The 19,418-nt window shown below is 41.9% G+C and overlaps 1 protein-coding gene across 1 annotated transcript in view; it reads right to left on the bottom strand.

Annotated features, from left to right (window-relative positions):
• Nucleotides 1-18,308, bottom strand: part of ppp3r1b (protein phosphatase 3 (formerly 2B), regulatory s1ubunit B, alpha isoform, b) — a 69,194-nt gene extending 50,886 nt beyond the window's left edge. Inside the window, exons 1-2 of the mRNA XM_039808508.1 lie at nt 18,102-18,308; nt 3,420-3,459 (exon numbers count right to left, since the gene is read on the bottom strand). Of these exons, the coding sequence (XP_039664442.1) occupies nt 3,420-3,459; nt 18,102-18,104 (43 nt within the window). The 5' untranslated portion in view covers nt 18,105-18,308. The remainder of the gene's footprint in view (nt 1-3,419; nt 3,460-18,101) is intronic.
• Between the last annotated feature and the right edge of the window lie 1,110 nt (nt 18,309-19,418).

The following is a 19,418-nucleotide window of genomic DNA, read 5'->3' as shown; positions in this document are numbered from 1 at the left end:
TTAAAAAAAAAAAAGCCAAATGTGACACAGCAATGTGTGGGGATTCCTCCATTAGTGTCCCGATTCTTAAAAAGCACCTCTGGATAAGACCGTCACACACCATTAAAAGATGCCCTGTGGAGTGATAGATAGTTAACAGCCATGTTTACTGGCTTGCAGTCTTTTTCTTTCTCTGCCTGTGCCGCCCACACCCTCTTGTGCCTGCAAGATACAAAGAAAATGATGACCCACTTATAAAAACGGGGGTGCCTGCAGAGCGCTTCTAGAGGGCAAAAACTCCACAGGGTACCTTATAATGTAAACTACTGGTTATTCTGTGATGGGCTGAGTGGGAGACTTCAGCAATGCAGCTTTGATTTTAACAGGGAAAGCAGCTGCAGTGAACTGCTGTTCCTGATAGAAAATAAGGGTGGGGAGTTGAAGCGTGACAGCATCGGGGAACTCCCATAAATATCCCTGAGCAGGCTTAGTCTGTCAGTTGACTGGGGGGGGGGGGAATACAGCACCGTCAGCCAGACTGACATGACTCCCTGTTTCGGGCCGTCGCCCCAGACACCATGTCAAATACCAGTGAGGTTTTGGTGATTGCTGAGACACCTGAGAGCTGCCGGTGTGACTTCTGACAAGAGCCCAAAAGTCAACTGCAGTAATCAGAGACACCTTGGCCCACACAACAGCATCTAGACTTGCTCACAGAGTTTCCCCTATAAATTGTACAGGCCTGGCGGGCCGCCAATCCAACGGGAACCCCCACCAGACCAAAAATAAAACGCCAAATATCCATTGCGTTGCTCCCTATATTTATTCAGCGTTGCACTGCCGTGAACTTCAGAGATGCATTGCTGCGAATCTGTGAACGAGGCGACTGCCTGTGGTTAGTTCACGTCTGCAGCAGCAGGACTTTTGAGTGTCGGCCATCTTGAAAAGATGAAGTGAACGTTTTTGGATAGCCTAGCGGTTACGAACGGGCTCGGTAATGTACGACACAGATTCGGCGATTTTAGCGGAGAATATTCTGTTAAAACAGATCGCTGGTCCTGTTTTGTCCTCATTGTTCGCTGTGAAGTTTGCTGGAAGTGATGCAATTTTATGTCGAGCGAAAAAACTGCGCCGGACTCCATTTAAAAAAAAACTGCCTGAGTTCCTGCATGGTTTCAGCGTGATTTCATTTTTGTCTTAAATCGTAGGCATCTCTCCTTGACCCGCTAGCTGTCTGCCCCCTGAATACACGTAAATCAAACACTAGGGGAACAGGCTGTGCACCAAAATGGTACTCCTGTTATTTCTTTACATTTTGATTGGCTGGAACGTGGTTTGTCGTAATTTGGTGCACAGCCTGTGCCCCTAGTCTTTCTTTGACGTTTACGTGCCCTGTGTTGTCTCTTGAAACTGGGCTTTTTCACAGTGTGTTCAGGGGCCCAGGCAGCTAGCGGGTCAAGGAGAGATGGCTACGATTTGAGACCAAAAGGAAACCATGCAGGAACTCATAGTGCACCTTTAAAATGCTACATGCTTGTAAGGAAATAACAGGAGTACCAGCTTTAAAAGTGACGCATTTTCTTCTGAAATCAGTGCTGTGCCGATCGGCCAGGCTAAAGCAGTCATCCGAGTGGGAAACACTGGCACAGGATGCAAAAAACCAAAGATTTTGGGATCCACTTTCCAGGCAACAAGGTTCAAGCAAAGTCTGAGCTGTTTATGGGAATCAACAGGCAGCACGAGAGGCCCCCCCCCCTCCCGAAGGGTCCTCCCCAGTCTTTGAGACTTTCCTTAACAGCTTGTTAGGACGCAGGCCCCCTTAAACCTCCCACCCACTCAGCAAAAGTATCCGATACCAGCAACGTGTGACGTAATTAAGAGACCCAAGTTCATCTTACAATCCCTACTGCCTTCCTGACTAGGGGGGGGGGGTACTTTAAAAAGTAGGTCCAGACGTTACAGTTATAATCTTCTAATTAAGAGATAAGCCTCCCCACTCTGGAGTTTGGAGTTAGAGGGGCTCAGAGCAACGCGACCGACTAATTAAAACTTGGATATTGCCGCGACTAAAAATAAACAAGGTTTTCCCAACAGCGCTGACACTGACCTTTACAGAGCGGCGAGGCATTTTTAGCCGGGGAGTGCGTTGGGGGAGCCAGAGGAAGGTGCAGCGAGTGGTGACGTTCACATCAATCAAACCGGCCTCCATCGTATCCCAAAACTCAGCGTGAACATGTCTTACTTTCCACCAGATGATCACTATCATATAGTGCCCTGGTTCTCAGGCTTTTTTTCTATAATGTTCCCCCTTTTGAACAGTGTTTTTTAAGCCATGTACTCCCTAACCAGCGCGTATAATTTTTGGTAGAAAAACAAAAGACTACAGGAAGACTACAGCGATGTCAGCGACAGATTTACTAAACAACAGCCTTGGACCTGGAAAACATTTAAATACTGATGGAAAAAGGAGACAAAAACTTGGAAAAATACGGTAGAAAGAAGGAAGGAAGGCAAGAATAGGTCGAAAATAGTAATACAAATTTAGAAAAAGAAACATGTATCTTTGTAAGTCAACGGAGGCCAAACGGCGATGATAAACACGCTAAAAAGTGAGTGTGCGTCTTGATAAGACACCAATAATGGCATTCGAATTGGCATGTCATACCTATGCCACTTCATGAGATCAGTCCGTGAAATCAGATTTTCACTAACCTTTACATATTCAAGATGAATGTATGTGACATAGATAGTCATTACCCTAACGGTTAGGGGTGTCAAACTCAGTTTCCCAGAGGGCCACACTGGAAAATGAGAATCCCACCAAGGGCCAGACATGTACAGTTTATTGACATGCTTTTATTTTAAGAGAAAAAGTCAAATATTTTGACTGTATTATTGCATGTCTCATATAGTGTAGTCCTCTCACTTATATTTTGGGCCCCATGAAGCCCCCAAAAAAAGTTTGGCAAAAAAAGTTCCCCAGCCAGCGACAAATACGTTGAAAAAAGCGCCAAAAAAGTTGGAAAAAGCCCGAAAAAAAGCATCAAAATTGTCTGAAAATGTTCCAAAAACATCGTAAAAAGCACCAAAAACTTCAGAAAAAGTGGCAAAACATTGAGTAAAGCGTGAAAAACGTTAAAACAAAGTGTCTAAAGCATTGAAAAAAAAGTGCATAAACTGCCAGAAAATGTGTAAAAATTAAAATTTAAAGGCGTAATGTAATGTAATGTACAAAAATGTAAAAAAGTACCAAAAAAAAAAAAGCGACAAAAACTAGGTGGGCCTAAATTTATTGTGAGCCTAATTTGAAATGCAGGCCGGATCAAAACCTGCAAGGGGCCAGATTTGGCCCTCGGGCCTCGAGTTTGACACCTGGACCCTAACCCGACATACAAGGAGATTCCACAGTTAAGGAAAGGAAAAGAAACTTTGATACTCACAGTGCGAGCACATGTCCAGGGCATAACTGGCTTCATTTCCCTGAAAGACAGAAAAGATTGTCAATGAAAACGTTCCACGTTCATGTGGCCGGGTTAGCTCAGCTGGTAGAGCGGGCGCGCATACACAGAGGTTTTACTCCTCGACGCAGCGGGCCAGGGTTCGACTCCGACCTGCGGCCCTTTGCTGCATGTCATTCCCCCCTCTGTTTCCCCTTTCATGTCTTCATCTGTCCTGTGGAAATAAAGGCCTAAAATGCCCCAAAAAATTATCTTTAAGTGCGCCCAGATCGCACAGTTGGTAGAGCGGGCGCACATATATATAGAGGTTTAGTTCTTGACGCAGCGGGCAAGGGTTAGACTCCAACCTGAAGCCTTTTGCTGCATATCTCTCTCTCTCTCTCTCTCTCTCTCTCTCTCTCTCTCTCTCTCTCTCTCTCCATCTGTCTTCATCTGTCCTGTCAAATAAAGGCCTAAAATGCCACAATAAAAAACAATTATTTCAAAATAAAAGCATCCGATAGCTATACAGTATATACAAGAAAACAGGCCTGTGGTTTCCTGCATGTCTCAGTTTAAAAAGACGCTTCAGGACATTACATCCCACACACACACATATACATATACACACACACATATACATATACATATATACATACATATATATATATACACATATATACATACATATATATATACACATATATACATACATATATATATACATACATATATATATATATATATATATACATATATATATATACATATATACATACACACATATATATAATACAAACATAACAAATACATAACAACACACACAACACAACACACAACAACAACAACAAAACAACAAACAAAACACAACACACAAAACACACAACACACAACAAACACAACACACAACACACACAAAAAAAAGAGAGAAAAAGAGAGAGAAAGAGAGAGAAAGAGAGAGAGAGAGGAGAGACAGAGAGAGAAGCACACAAGAACACACACACACAAGGATGAGAAGAAAACAAAAAAAAAAAAAAACACACCATAAAAAAGACCAACAGAGCACATGGAAATAGCAAGGACCAGGAGAACCAGAAATGACGGAAGGGACACGGAACCTGACACACAACACAGTGGAGGAGGACATGGAGACACAGTGACAAGGAGGTGAACGGACAGAATGAAGAGACAGGAATGAAATATGAAGGAGGAGGACAAGCTGAATGAGACAAATATGGATGGAAGAAGAAAAAAAGAAAAAAAGAAGAAAGAAGAGGGAGAGAGAAAGAGAAGGGAGGAAGGAAGAGAGGAGAAACAAAACAGATCACACACACACACACACACACACACAAAACACAAAACAAACAAATAATAAGACATGAGTACAAGAGTACACGAAGGAAGCACACAGACGAAGGAAAAGAAAATTGTGAGTGTGAGCAATATAGCAAGACCGACCACGGAAGGAAGCAAGGTGGAAGTACACAGGGAGATGGGGGAAAATATATGGAGATTAATCTTTATAAAAGGAAGGGATGGAGTATGCAAGAGGGATGGAACTTGTATTGTGTGTGTGTGTGTGTGTGTGTGTGTGTGTGTGTGTGTGGTAGCAGTGGATGAAAGGGGGAAGGAAGAAGAAATAAAGAGGTGAGTGGATGAAAGGGAAAAGGAGTGGCAGAGGCAGAATGCACCTGAACACACCTCCCTGTAGACCAGCACGCCCAGAATGCACCTGAACACACCTCCCTGTAAGACCAGCGCGCCCAGAATGCACCTGAACACACCTCCCTGTAAGACCAGCATGCCCAGAATGCACCTGAACACACCTCCCTGTAAGAACGGCGCGCCCAGAATGCACCTGAACACACCTCCCTGTAAGACCAGCACGCCCAGAATGCACCTGAACACACCTCCCTGTAAGACCAGCACGCCCATGGGCGCACAGATGGGCGCAGACGCATTTGCTATTTAAACGAACTGGGCGCTGGGCGGTCTTAAACTAGCAAAGACACTTGCTTCAGGCTTTGCGCTGCACCGGGTGCGAGATAGAGCCCTGGGTGTCTTTCGCGATGCATTTATTTGGGCCAGTTAATATCACAATGACAATAAAAAAAAAACATATATATATTGTGCAGCCCTGGTGTGGATCTTGAACACAAGCCTTTTCCTGCAAAAGATCTAAATTATTCTGTTTGTGACTTTGACTGAAGAGTTGATTTCGGTTTTCTTTGACTGCCGCTCACACATTCCTCGGGGTGGGGGGGGGGAGGTCTCCCTGATGCTGATCCAACTTGTTTTCTGACACCGAGCCCAACACACATCCTGGCTCTGACCGCAGGCGTCACGTGGGCCCTGAACGCAACACAGAGCTGGGCGATTTACGATTCGATTCTTCCCCCCACTTCCATTTAAAACAAAATAACTGCGAACTGTAAATATATTTTAAAAATACATATTTATTGTATTTAATTAAAGTGCATCAACATAAACAAAATCGCAAAGGCAAACCCTTTCTCTGACTGAAAGGTCACCGTGCAGTGTGCAACAAAGATTGTTAAACATCCAAATTATTCATACTGCATAATGAACCGTAAGACGCATGTAAGGCTGCACGGTTCGGCTCGACCACAGGTCAGTAGTGGCAGCGTAAAAGTCAATTCCCTTCAACTCGCTTGTTATCTTTTGCCGAGTGATGTTCTACAGCTGAGGAAGAGCAACGTCAGAGAAATACCTGCGGCTAGGTACTGCATATCGAGCATCCAAAACTTTCAGCGTGTTGTTAAACCCTCTCTTCTCAACAGAGTAAACTGGCAGCATATCCGTAGCTATGCAGAGGGTAATTAGCCTTTCGCCAAGCCCCGCCCCCCCTTAGTTACTGTCGCTACGTCCGACAAACAAACGGTCAAACACGACCAGCGCGACAGATTGCCATGACGGGATGAGGTATACCCATGCGTGTCAGTGACCTTTTTTTGAGCGATACCTCCGCGATATCCTCCAGATCGAGGCAAAATGGGGTTACAGTACGCAGCGGAGGGATGTATTCAAATGTTCGACTTTGTTGTAAACTGACGAAAAATAAAGTTGGGGAGCTCAAAGACCCAACACAACAGCAGCTAATGTAGCTAGCGTTAGCTAACATGTTAACTAATGTTGGCTAAAGCTAAAGGTAGTGTTTATTTCGTCAGACGAGACGAGACTAAATATGTTCGTCAACGACCTTTTTTTCCACGACTAAGACGAGACGATGACGAGACTGCGCCAATGTCCAAAAACGCTGACTAAGACTAAATTAACATGCATGAGACTAAAATGTTTGGCCTAAAATAAAAACTAAGATAAAATCTCTCAGTAACGGTAGGCTAACGTTACCTGCTGCCAAGTGTAGTGTTAACTAGCTAACGGTAGAGTAACATTACCTGCTGCCAAGTGTAGTGTTAACTAGCTAACGGTAGTGTAACATTACCTGCTGCCAAGTGTAGTGTTAACTAGCTAACGGTATGCTAACGTTACCTGCTGCCAAGTGTAGTGTTAACTAGCGCCCCGTGCAGCGATGTTTCGATTGACTCTAACGTCCGATTAGGAGCATCAGAGAGAAGCGCAGGCTGTTCGGTCCGGTAGATAACGGTCGTTAGCTAACATGTTAACTAATGTTGGCTAAAGCTAAAGGTAGTGTTAATTTCGTCAGACGAGACGAGACTAAATATGTTCGTCAACGACCTTTTTTTCCATGACTAAGACGAGACGATGACGAGACTGCGCCAATGTCCAAAAACGCTGACTAAGACTAAATTAACATGCATGAGACTAAAATGTTTGGCCTAAAATAAAAACTAAGATAAAATCTCTCTTCATTTTCGTCTACAATCGTCTCTACTTTTTCATCATGCGATAGAATATTCAGCTGTTACCGAGACCCGTTGCTACGGCACCGACAGGTGCCCTAACGACCGTTATCTACCGGACCGAATAGCCTGCGCTTCTCTCTGATGCTCCTAAACGAACGTTAGAGTCAACCGAAACATCGCTGCACGGGCGCCTTAGCCGCCACACTTGGCAGCAGGTAACGTTAGCCCATTCGCTAGTTAACACTACACTTGGCAGCAGGTAACGTTAGCCTACCGTTAGCTAGTTAACACTACACTTGGCAGCAGGTAACGTTAGCCTACCGTTAGCTAGTTAACACTACACTTGGCAGCAGGTAACGTTAGCCTACCGTTAGCTAGTTAACACTAAACTTGGCAGCAGGTAACGTTAGCCTACCGTTAGCTAGTTAACACTACACCTGGCAGCAGGTAACGTTAGCCTACCGTTAGCTAGTTAACACTAAACTTGGCAGCAGGTAACGTTAGCCTACCTTTAGCTAGCAGTTGGATTTAACACAGTTAAAATGCTGACAGACAAATGCTAAACGGTGTAAAGGTTTGTCTCTAATTCCAACACGAGACGTACGACAGTCTGCAGCTGCCGTTGTCTGAAAAACAACACATATGTTGCGTTCACTTGAAATACGCCTTGCCAGTTTCGTGCTGCATTTATTTTATTGTAAAATATCCTTTCCTCATGCAGTGGTTGTTTTTGTCGTTAAGGAAGAGGCTCAATATATATATATATATATATATATATATAGCATTTATTTATTTTTATAACTATTTGTCTGAAATGGTTATCAGAAATAATTTATTTAAAAAAAGACAAATGTTTTGACTAAAACTAGACTAAAATGATGAGACTTTTAGTCGACTAAAACTTGACTAACAAAGACTAAGACCAAGACTAACTTAAAAATAGGTGACAAAATTAACACTAGCTAAAGGGCTCATTAAACTTAGCTTAGAGAGGAGGTTAACATTCTGGCAATGATATCCATGGTAATCATAACTTTGGTCCAATTTGTGTTCTTGCCTCTAGTTAGTAGCTCTAGACAACACGGTAACTACCGTAAAACCTCAAATAATAGCCGAGTCCCAAATAGACGCCTGTCTCTTTTAAACGCCGGTGTGACAACAGATTTGGGTAAATAAAGGCCGGTCTCAAATAGAGGCCTGGTCTGTTTTTGGTTTTTTTTTCGTGTCGGGTTGTATTTGATCTTTTAAAACGCGTCAGATCGTTTGTTCTTATGTTTTGATTTGATTTCACGTGACAGACGCAACCGTTCATAAACGTCTCATCACTATGGCAACGTAACAAACAGGTTAACGAACTTTCTTTTAGTCTTCAGTTTTTCTTAATTCTCTCAATACCACCGCGGAGACAAAAAGGAAAAAAGTATGATTTGACATTTAAGCTGACAGTTGTCAAATTTGCCGAACAAAATTCGGGAGAAGCAGCGGGCAAGGCGTTTCTCGATTGATCCTAAGAGAGCGCGAGAATGGCGTCCTAAACATAAAGCAGAACTGCAGCGTCTGTCCGAGGAAGACGACAAAAGGGCCAGACTGCGAGGTGGAGGGAGGAAGAAGGTCAGCGAAGAGCTGGAGGTGAGCGTGTGTGAGTGGATCCACAGCATCTCAGAGTCTCACGTAAAAAAAAAAAAAAATCAGAAATACGAATAATATGAATTAAAAAAAATGTATATAATGTGGTAACCTCCTATTGTCAATTAAAGGCCTGTCTCTTATAGACGCCTGTCTCAAATACAAGCCGGTGCATTTCGGCGATTTGGGTAAATAGAAGCCCGGGCTATTATTTGAAGTTTTACGGTAGTTAGCTGTTAGCCTTAGCTTTGAGCAGACGTTTTTATGCTTCGTAATGTTCGACACATTTAACTGGGAGCGGGGCCGTCCACACTGTTTGATCCACTGTAGGCACCGCTCACGTTGGCCCTCATTTATGAAACGTTTTCTCTTGAACGTGAACGATTTATTTCTGCCATTGACAGAGATATTTCGGCTTGTTTTGCCAGCTCCTCTGCTGTCAGAAAACAGGGTCGGGGTGGTGGTCCAGCACGGAGGGGGGTGGGCGGAGGACACGCACTCTCCCTCAGCGTTTCCCTCGTTCTGACTCATGACAAAAACGAGAAAAATAAAAGACACTACATAAACTCTGCTACTGTGTGTTTATTTAAATATAAGTACACCTACATGTAGGCCTAAGAGATTGCAATATAAGCCTGTATATTACTATTAGGACTATAGAATACATGTGTCAAGGATGTAGGCTATAAATTAAATAAACTTCAGCTGGAGTCCGATTTACTACGGCAACACTGTTGACCGCATCAGTGATCTCTTTCCATTCTGAATTCTTTCTACAGCCTTTAATAACAGTTTTCAGGCTGCCAAATAGTACAATCCTCCAGACAATCTCTCGGGGTATCCATGGATGTATTAAGAGGGGGTATCTAGTGTCCGATTTACAAACGCTTCACCGTCTTGCTTGGAGTCAATGTTTGTCGGACATGCTCACATAGTAACGGTCGCTATGACGCGTGATTGGACAATGGCTGTTTTTGGGGGAGGGGCCGGCGAGAGGTCAAGTGCCTGACTACTACTGAAGAAGGGGAAGAAAGAAAAATAAAAAAAATTTAAAAAAATAGATTTTTTTGGAAAATTTGAAATCGATTTGACCTACCAACTCGATTTTTAAATCAAAATCGATTTAAAACACAACATGGCGTTTCCTTTTTATGTTGCGCTTGCTTCCTGGTACCGGCTCGGCCGCGGTGCCCGGTTCTCCCTTCTTCCATCGCAGGTTTTTAGCGAGCGTGGCTGGTCGTCATAGCGACGCCGCAGGAAAAACTGCCGCGACCTAACGCGACGCCCGCACGTGGAAGGTGTGGGTTGTTTTTTTTGGCATGTGGCTGTTTTTTTCGCCAGAAGACACATTTAGTTTCAAAAGAAGCAACAGTTAGTCCATTCTTGGCTTTTTCCCCCCAACATTTTTTGCAGCTTTTTCTTTTTGACCAAGGTTTTTGTTGCTTCAGGGTTCATACGCATTTGAACCGATACTTTTCCATGACTTTTTGGCAAATTTCCATGACTGTGTGTTCCTGAAAATGTCAGTGGACATTCTCCAATAAGAATACCAATCAGTGTTAAAGTTTCCCCTCAGAGCTTTAACTATAAAATGAATGATAATGTCTGTGGTTCATAGTGGGATTCTTAATATATCTCTCCCTGAATACAACGCTGAGGTTAACATGACGTGAAAATACATTTATTAATCACATGTTATTATTAATCACATGTTATTATGCTGTGTTAAAAAACAATTCCACGACTTTTTATGTTTCCAAAACCTTTCCAGGCCTGGAATTTGCATTTTTTAAATTCCTTACATTTTCCAGTTTTTTTCAAAAACGTATGAACCCAGATGCTTCTTTCGACAATTTTTCCCGATGTTTTTTTGTCACTTTTCTCAATCCATGCAGACACGTCTCAGGGACCTCCCTAAGTAGTTGGAGATCTCACCATCTAGCTGTTAGCCAATCAGAGTCAAGCAGCTTAACTGGTTGAATATTAATGAGAACTGGCACAAATCGAGCCGAGTCTTCCTGCAGGCTTTCTATACCGCGCTAGAATGGCTTGAAACATGGTAACCAAGGCATTTTTTTTCCAGTTTTCTTTAAGTTCACTCCACATTTGTCCTTCTAGTCCTCTGCGTGCAGTACTTCAGTTCAGGGTCTATAGCGGGCTGGTGTTTTTTCTGCCTCACTTAATGCACAGCCACACTACACCCTCTTCGGTCCTCTCCTCCTCCTCTCTGCGTTCAGTGGATGCTTCACTAAACTAACATCCATCCCGTAGCAGCCGGTATTAAATTTGTGTTGCAACGGCAACACGAATTTGACTCAGAGCGCTTCCCTAAATGACATTTCCTGCGTTACAGCTACGAGATCTTTGCCATTTCCTCTGCCAGCGTTCTCCCTTAATAGCTTTGTGACAGACTGAGGCTGGCGGAGAGTTAACGGGGCCACTTCCTCAAGAAAAGGTTACGGTTTTTCCAATACATAAAATGAGCATTTATTTTTCTATCTTTTCTTTAATGGAACACTTTGAACAGATAATGGAGTAGGGCTGGGCGATATGGCGAAAATCAAATATCACGATATTATTGACCAAAGACCTCGATACCGCAACGATATCGTAGTGTTGACTAATGGTGCTTTCACACAATATTTACACAATGAGATTTTAGATAAATAATCATCAGTAATGTGGATATAATGACTAAGTGATAAAGGCTAATAATAGAACAGCTACAACAGTCTGCTAAGTTCAGGAAATGACATCACTTTACTGTAATGCAGCCTTTAAAACCAGGAAAAGACACTTATGTCATATTACCATATCACGATATCCAAAATCTAAGACTATATCTAGTCTCATATCACGATACAATAGATCTATATAAATGACTCCTGGTGTGGGACACTCACACACATCTATAAGTGCAACGTTAGAACCATTTCCTTCTTTTCACATCCAATATCACACTAAAGAAATGTGATTTTAGGTTTTTGGTGTGGTCCCTCCACGCCCTACTGTCTCCTCGCAGGTGTTGCATATTGTAAATTGTTATCTTCTGCTCACACGCTGAAGAATCTCCAAACAGCTGACATGTTGCAGGTTAACTCACCAGGTTCCCTACTGCGTGCCGTGACGTCCGTGCTGTGCGTGCGTCCTTGAGAACTGTAACTCATAACTTATGTTGTCAGGTAATTGTAGCGTTGACCGGCATGAAATCGCCATATGTCAGACTGACCTGCCGGTCGCCGGTCACGGCCGAGCACGTGAAAACCGGCCAATTCCAGTCACTGACCGGGTCTATAGGTGCATCTCTATTTATGGTTGTGGTTAGGATTAAGGTTAGCTGCCTTGAAGACAATGTTGGGGGCTTAAAACACCCTTGAGCTGCACAGACAGGACAAGAAATCTAGTGCAGTGTAGACAGTTGGTTTACAGAAGGTGGTTTAGAGTAATATATATTAAATATAAATATGTGCAGTGTATTAGCGGTTCCCTTTTGTAAGAGCAGAATAAATATGGCTATGTGATATGAACAACATGTACAGATATGTGCAATGTAGTAGCAGTGACATTCATTTATGAATCTGACCTACAATGAAACATGTGCTTGTATATTTTAGGGATGGTGGATGGTAACCGACCTCGCCTCAGATCAGTTTATCTGCCAGATTATTTATTTAAATCTGAGACGTGAATCTGAGCGGCACGGCTTCACGGCGTGCACGACAGGAGCGCTGCAGCAGCGTCTCAGACCGCTGACCGCCGCGCTTTTCATCGGGACACGACAACAACCATCAACTGTCAGATCAGATGCACAAAAAAATACGCATAGCTGGGAGTTTTTTTTTTTGTCCCTCGTGGACATGGAAAGATGACAAGAAATACACCACATGGAGCCTTGCGTTGGGGAACGTGGATCCCAAAGAGATCGCCATTTTAGAGCAAAATTTAAATTAAGAGCATATCAGAACACTTCATTTTCTGCATTCTGGTGTATTTTTCTGCAACAATTTGTGCCTTTTCTGCATTAAAAGGTCCCATGACATGGTGCTCTTTGGATGCTTTTATATAGACCTTAGTGGTCCCCTAATACTGTATCTGAAGTCTCTTTTATATAGACCTTAGTGGTCCCCTAATACTGTATCTGAAGTCTCTTTTATATAGACCTTAGTGGTCCCCTAATACTGTATCTGAAGTCTCCTTTATATAGGCCTTAGTGGTCCCCTAATACTGTATCTGAAGTCTCTTTTATATAGGCCTTAGTGGTCCCCTAATACTGTATCTGAAGTCTCTTTTATATAGGCCTTAGTGGTCCCCTAATACTGTATCTGAAGTCTCTTTTATATAGACCTTAGTGGTCCCCTAATACTGTATCTGAAGTCTCTTTTATATAGACCTTAGTGGTCCCCTAATACTGTATCTGAAGTCTCTTTTATATAGACCTTAGTGGTCCCCTAATACTGTATCTGAAGTCTCTTTTATATAGGCCTTAGTGGTCCCCTAATACTGTATCTGAAGTCTCTTTTATATAGACCTTAGTGGTCCCCTAATACTGTATCTGAAGTCTCTTTTATATATACCTTAGTGGTCCCCTAATACTGTATCTGAAGTCTCTTTTATATAGGCCTTAGTGGTCCCCTAATACTGTATCTGAAGTCTCTTTTATATAGGCCTTAGTGGTCCCCTAATACTGTATCTGAAGTCTCTTTTATATAGACCTTAGTGGTCCCCTAATACTGTATCTGAAGTCTCTTTTATATGGGCCTTAGTGGTCCCCTAATACTGTATCTGAAGTCTCTTTTATATAGACCTTAGTGGTCCCCTAATACTGTATCTGAAGTCTCTTTTATATAGGCCTTAGTGGTCCCCTAATACTGTATCTGAAGTCTCTTTTATATAGACCTTAGTGGTCCCCTAATACTGTATCTGAAGTCTCTTTTATATAGACCTTAGTGGTCCCCTAATACTGTATCTGAAGTCTCTTTTATATAGACCTTAGTGGTCCCCTAATACTGTATCTGAAGTCTCTTTTATATAGGCCTTAGTGGTCCCCTAATACTGTATCTGAAGTCTCTTTTATATAGACCTTAGTGGTCCCCTAATACTGTATCTGAAGTCTCTTTTATATAGACCTTAGTGGTCCCCTAATACTGTATCTGAAGTCTCTTTTATATAGACCTTAGTGGTCCCCTAATACTGTATCTGAAGTCTGTGAAGGGACCACAGCAAAAACCTAAAATCACATTTCTTTAGTGTGATATTAGATGTGAAAAGAAGGAAATGGTTCTAACGTTGCTCTTTAGATGTGTTTGAATGTCCCACACCAGGAGTCATTTATATAGTTCTATTATATAGTGATCCATTATCTGTTCAAAACATAAGATAGAAAATATGTGCGTGAGCTGTAAAGTGATTAGAAAAAATGAAATCGGAATCGGCCAAAATCGGTATCGGCTGACCTAACTCAAAGAAAATCGGAATCGGCCTAGAAAGTTGTATTCGGTGTATCTCTATTACATACTTATCATTCCAATGTGCATCTTGCACACTACTTTGCACTATTACTTTTTGCACTTTACATCTCACTCCATGTGTACTTGCCTTGATTATTATGTCTTTTTTGTATTTTTGTTAGCTGATATGTGCCTATGTGTATATGGCTGTCTCTACCGTCCAGTATGTGTGTCTATATTACTATTGGTCTACTGAATGTTTACTACTACATGTCTATTTGTTGTTGTCTCTACTGTCCAGTATGTGTGTCTATATTACTATTGGTCTACTGAATGTTTACTACTACATGTCTATTTGTTGTTGTCTCTACTGTCCAGTATGTGTGTCTATATTACTATTGGTCTACTGAATGTTTACTACTACATGTCTATTTGTTGTTGTCTCTACTGTCCAGTATGTGTGTCTATATTACTATTGGTCTACTGAATGTTTACTACATGTCTATTTGTTGTTGAATGTAGAGAGAGTTAACACCTACCCCAAGTCTAATTCCTTGTGTATGTACAGTAAGTACATACACTTGGCCAATAAATCTGATTCTGATTGTGAAAAACAGGGCCTGAACAGAGAGAAAAATGTGTTTTTTTTTAATTCAGCTGGCTCAGTGTGGGCGTATGGTTACTCGTGGCAGAACTAGGGGGGAATCGCTGTCCACACAATTTTTGGATCCATCGTTCCATTTTTAACTGGCATTAAGATTTGAACTCTAAAAAGGGAAACGCTCACTAGCGGCACACGAGTGGTTACAACATATAGCACAGTCCTGGTTCCCTGCACAACCCCCCCTCCCAAAATCATATCACGTTTGCTACCTGGACCGGCACAGCTTCAGTACCTCCACTACCATGTGATGTAACCTAGCCCCCGTGTGTGTGTGTGTGTGTGTGTGTGTGTGTGTTGCACTTACAATAAAAACTGTTACCTGCCTCCACAAAATGAGGAAAAAATTCACTGCCGGCTTGCTTACTACCTTCTACTAGGCTACATTGACATTGCTGCGTTTTGGTTTTTTAAAGTGCCCATATTATGACGAAAATCTACTTTTTCTGTGATTTGGGGAGTTATTTTGTGTCTCTCTCTATACAAAAATTGTATAGAACTACTTCCATGTCCCTGTTCTGCAGGTATTCCACGCAAAAGTGTGAAGTGCGCCTTCGTTTAGGAGAAGTCTCCCGGCTGATCCTGCCTTGTACTGACTAAAGTTGGAGAAACAGCTAGCTAGCTCATGTAGTCCTTACCTAGCTACTGAGAAACAGCTAGCTAGCTCATGTAGTCCTTACCTAGGTACTGAGAAACAGCTAGCTAGCTCATGTAGTCCTTACCTAGCTACTGAGAAACAGCTAGCTAGCTCATGTAGTCCTTACCTAGGTACTGAGAAACAGCAAGCTAGCTCATGTAGTCCTTACCTAGGTACTGAGAAACAGCTAGCTAGCTCATGTAGTCCTTACCTAGGTACTGAGAAACAGCTAGCTAGCTCATGTAGTCCTTACCTAGGTACTGAGAAACAGCTAGCTAGCTCATGTAGTCCTTACCTAGGTACTGCACGGCTTTCTACGTCACTAGCCGAGACATTTGGTGTGTGCTAACCACTTTAGCTAATACCACATCAGCTAGCTGTTTCTCCAACTTCGGCCTGTACGAGGCAGGATCAGCCGGGAGACTTCTTCTAAACGAGGGCGCACTTCACACTTTTGCGTGTAACACCTGCAGAACAGGGACATGGAAGTAGTTCTATACAATTTATTTTGTAGATTAGGGTGAACTAGTGTGTGTCGTAGCAGTGTTTTGCCATTGAGAACGAGCTAGCATGCTAACAGTTAGCCCCCTAGGCCCCTAGTCTCGGCTAGTGACGTAGAAAGCCGTGCAGATGTTGACCAGCTCACCAGGAGACTGAAGGCAGGACACATTCAGAAACCAGATCTCACTCACGACACCATGGATGGATTGGTTTTTTCAAAGTTTGGAAGCACCAGAGACACAAAATAACAGAAAAAGTGATTTTTTTTTTCATAATAAAAGGGCACTTTAATATTAGTCAGTGAAAATGAGAATAATGATACAAACACGATCATTCCCTCCAATATCGTGAATCATATTGCAATTGCAATATCAGTCAAAATAACCGCAGTTAGATATTTCTCTCATATCTCACTCTAGGTGACTGCTCGTATTTGCATTTTCGGTCTACTTCTTGACTATACACGATTAATTGAAGGCAAACAAATCAAATTGGGGGGGCCTGACCCATAAGCGAACTAAGCGGCTGCTTAGGGCCCCCGTGGCTACCAGAGGGGGCCCCAAGAGCGCTTGAAATGTCCCACAATAGAGCTCATAACAGAGCCGGTCTATTTAAAGATAGCGTTGCTGCTAATAGGTCTCACATTAGTCTTTAAATGCTTATTTGTACATTATGAGTGCTTAAACTAATATTAGGTTAACCTGCCAGTTTGGAGCAGACATTTCAGGCATTTCTTCAGACAGAAAGGCTTTAAAAATAAAATCTGTTTTTCTGGGTAGTTTTACTGGATTTGGGTCTATGTTGGGTGCTGTTTGCTTGATGATAACTATCATGTGTTGATCACAGCTTAGCTTTTATTTTTTACATCAAACATTACACTAACTGTATTTCAGAGAAAGCTGTCTGAATGTCAGACAGCTAGAACCCTAAAAAGTAAAAGGTTGAACAATGTTTTGACAGCGCTTCCTGACAAACCTGCCATTTCTAACGTAGGACAATCCAATACTTCCGGTCGATATTTTCAAAATAAATCCGTACATCGCAGAGGGAAACTTGTCAAACACTATGTTGTTGCTTTTTAAGACAGTTACACTTAATGGGGACCTGCACATATGTGTACTATGGGCTCTTTATGCTCTCTGGAGGATTAGTTTATTGATTTTAATAACAGAAAATATCATTATGTATTTAAAAAAAAAAAAAAAATATTATTTAATATTTTTTCTTTTACTTAAACAACATCTGCTTACTTCCTCCACCACTGTTTATATCACTGTTATTTACATACCTTTGATTTTTAGGATGATGGTCGGACGAAACAAGACACATAAACACTATTATTTAACTGTTTTTTTAAAAACTATTCCCTAAATGACAAGCCAAAAAGTAAAAAAAAAAAAATAGTTGCAGTCCTAGTTACTTTTTGATTATCTATTAACAGTAAAAACTATGGATTGTGCCTTTCCGAATTACCTTCCAGATTACATATTTAATTTATTCAGGCGATTGTTTTTCTTCTTTGAAGCTTTTATTTTGACATGTGTTAAAGTTACGACACTTCCGCCCGTTACTGTGTTGCGCACTTGACGCACCTCCAGCTAGCTCCGAGCTAGCCTGCTAGCAAAACCGTAGCAGTATTTCTGTATTTCCTCAGCAGCTAACTAGCATTGTGGCCATGTTACACCGAGCCGCACATCGACGTTACTTTAAACGTGGATGTGTGACAATGTGTCGGTTGAAAGAAGCACTAATAACACACTAATTAACCAATATTGTCATAAACAAAACATACGCTACGCTCTTTTTTTTTGGGGGGGGGGGGTAATGGCAGCGCTGTGCTAACGGTAGCTAGGTTAGCCTGAAGCTAACAGTGCAGTCGAAGGAGGAGAAGCTTGGGGGGGTTTTTTGTTGACAAAATGACATTATAATTAAAAAAATCAGTAAGTAAGACAGGATTTTTCTTACCATTTTGCCTCGTGGGGGTCTGACGCTGCTTGAAGAGTGATTTTAAAGCTCCGTTAACGGACGAGATGCGTGAGTTTTAACGGTTAGATACCGACCACCGGCTGTCTGACTTTACGGTTTCTGACAGCGGGGGAGAGATTCACTGCAGCGCCAGCAGATAGAGCCGCAGAGGGGGGAGAGAGAGAGAGAGAGTAGCTAGTGGTGGAGAGAGAGTAGCTAGTGGTGGAGAGTAGAAGTGGGGAGAGAGTAGCTAGTGGTGGAGAGAGAGAGTAGCTAGTGGTGGAGAGAGAGAGAGAGTAGCTAGTGGTGGAGAGAGAGAGAGAGAGAGAAGTAGCTAGTGGTGGAGAGAGAGAGAGAGAAGGGGGAGTGAAGAGGGAGAGAGGGGGAGGAGGAAGGAGGAGGAGTGGAAGGTGCAAACCAAAGCTCGTCTATTGTAAAGAGGAATCACTCTTTTTCATAATCAACACTTACTTACTTACTTACTTAATTACTTACTTACTCATACATACCATTCTAATATGCATCTTTGCACACTACTTTGCACTATTACTTTTTGCACTTTACATCCCACTCCGTGTGTACTTGTCTTGATATTATGTCTTAGTTATATTTTTGTATATTATATTTGTATATATATATATATAGCGAGAGAGATTTTTATGCTGCAAAAACTCTATATATCCTACCTCAATCAGTGCTCTGTTACAAGTCTACTTATGCTCCTTTTGTTGTCTGTCCTGTCCCTTGTCTGTCTTAAATGCTCTACTTTAAGTAGTCATTGCACTTTATGTAAAGTCTATAACGTGTGTGCTCTAAATGTAGCCTGTCTCGAACTGTCATTTGTATATAATGTTTTTATATAATGTCGTTTTGATATATTTTTAAATGTGTAACACCACTTGATCCACGGTGAAACGTTGTTTGGTCTCACTATATACAGTGTATATGGTTGAAATGACAATTAAACCCACTTGACTTGACTTGACATGTGCCTATATGTATAGTGTTGTCTCTACTGTACAGTATGTGTGTCTATATTACTATTGGTCTACTGAATGTTTACTACTACATGTCTATTTGTTGAATGTGTATGTGTTCGTATACTTGGCCAATAAATTCTTGTTGTTCTCATTTGAACTCCTTTACATCCTGTTGGGTAGTTTAATCGACAGAAATGCACCATGGTCTATAAGATCATCATATGTTTATGGGTGGTTGACGTGACATGGCCTTTTGGAGGTCCCGAGTGTTAAACATAAGTAAAGAAATGTCTAATCTGCAAATAAATGTGGTTATATTGTTCAGAAAACGCTGTTT

Source organism: Perca fluviatilis, chromosome 1, assembly GCF_010015445.1.
Source record: "Perca fluviatilis chromosome 1, GENO_Pfluv_1.0, whole genome shotgun sequence".
NCBI lineage: Eukaryota > Metazoa > Chordata > Actinopteri > Perciformes > Percidae > Perca > Perca fluviatilis.
Note: the sequence above shows the minus strand (reverse complement) of the source record. Positions and strands in the feature narration are given on the sequence as shown.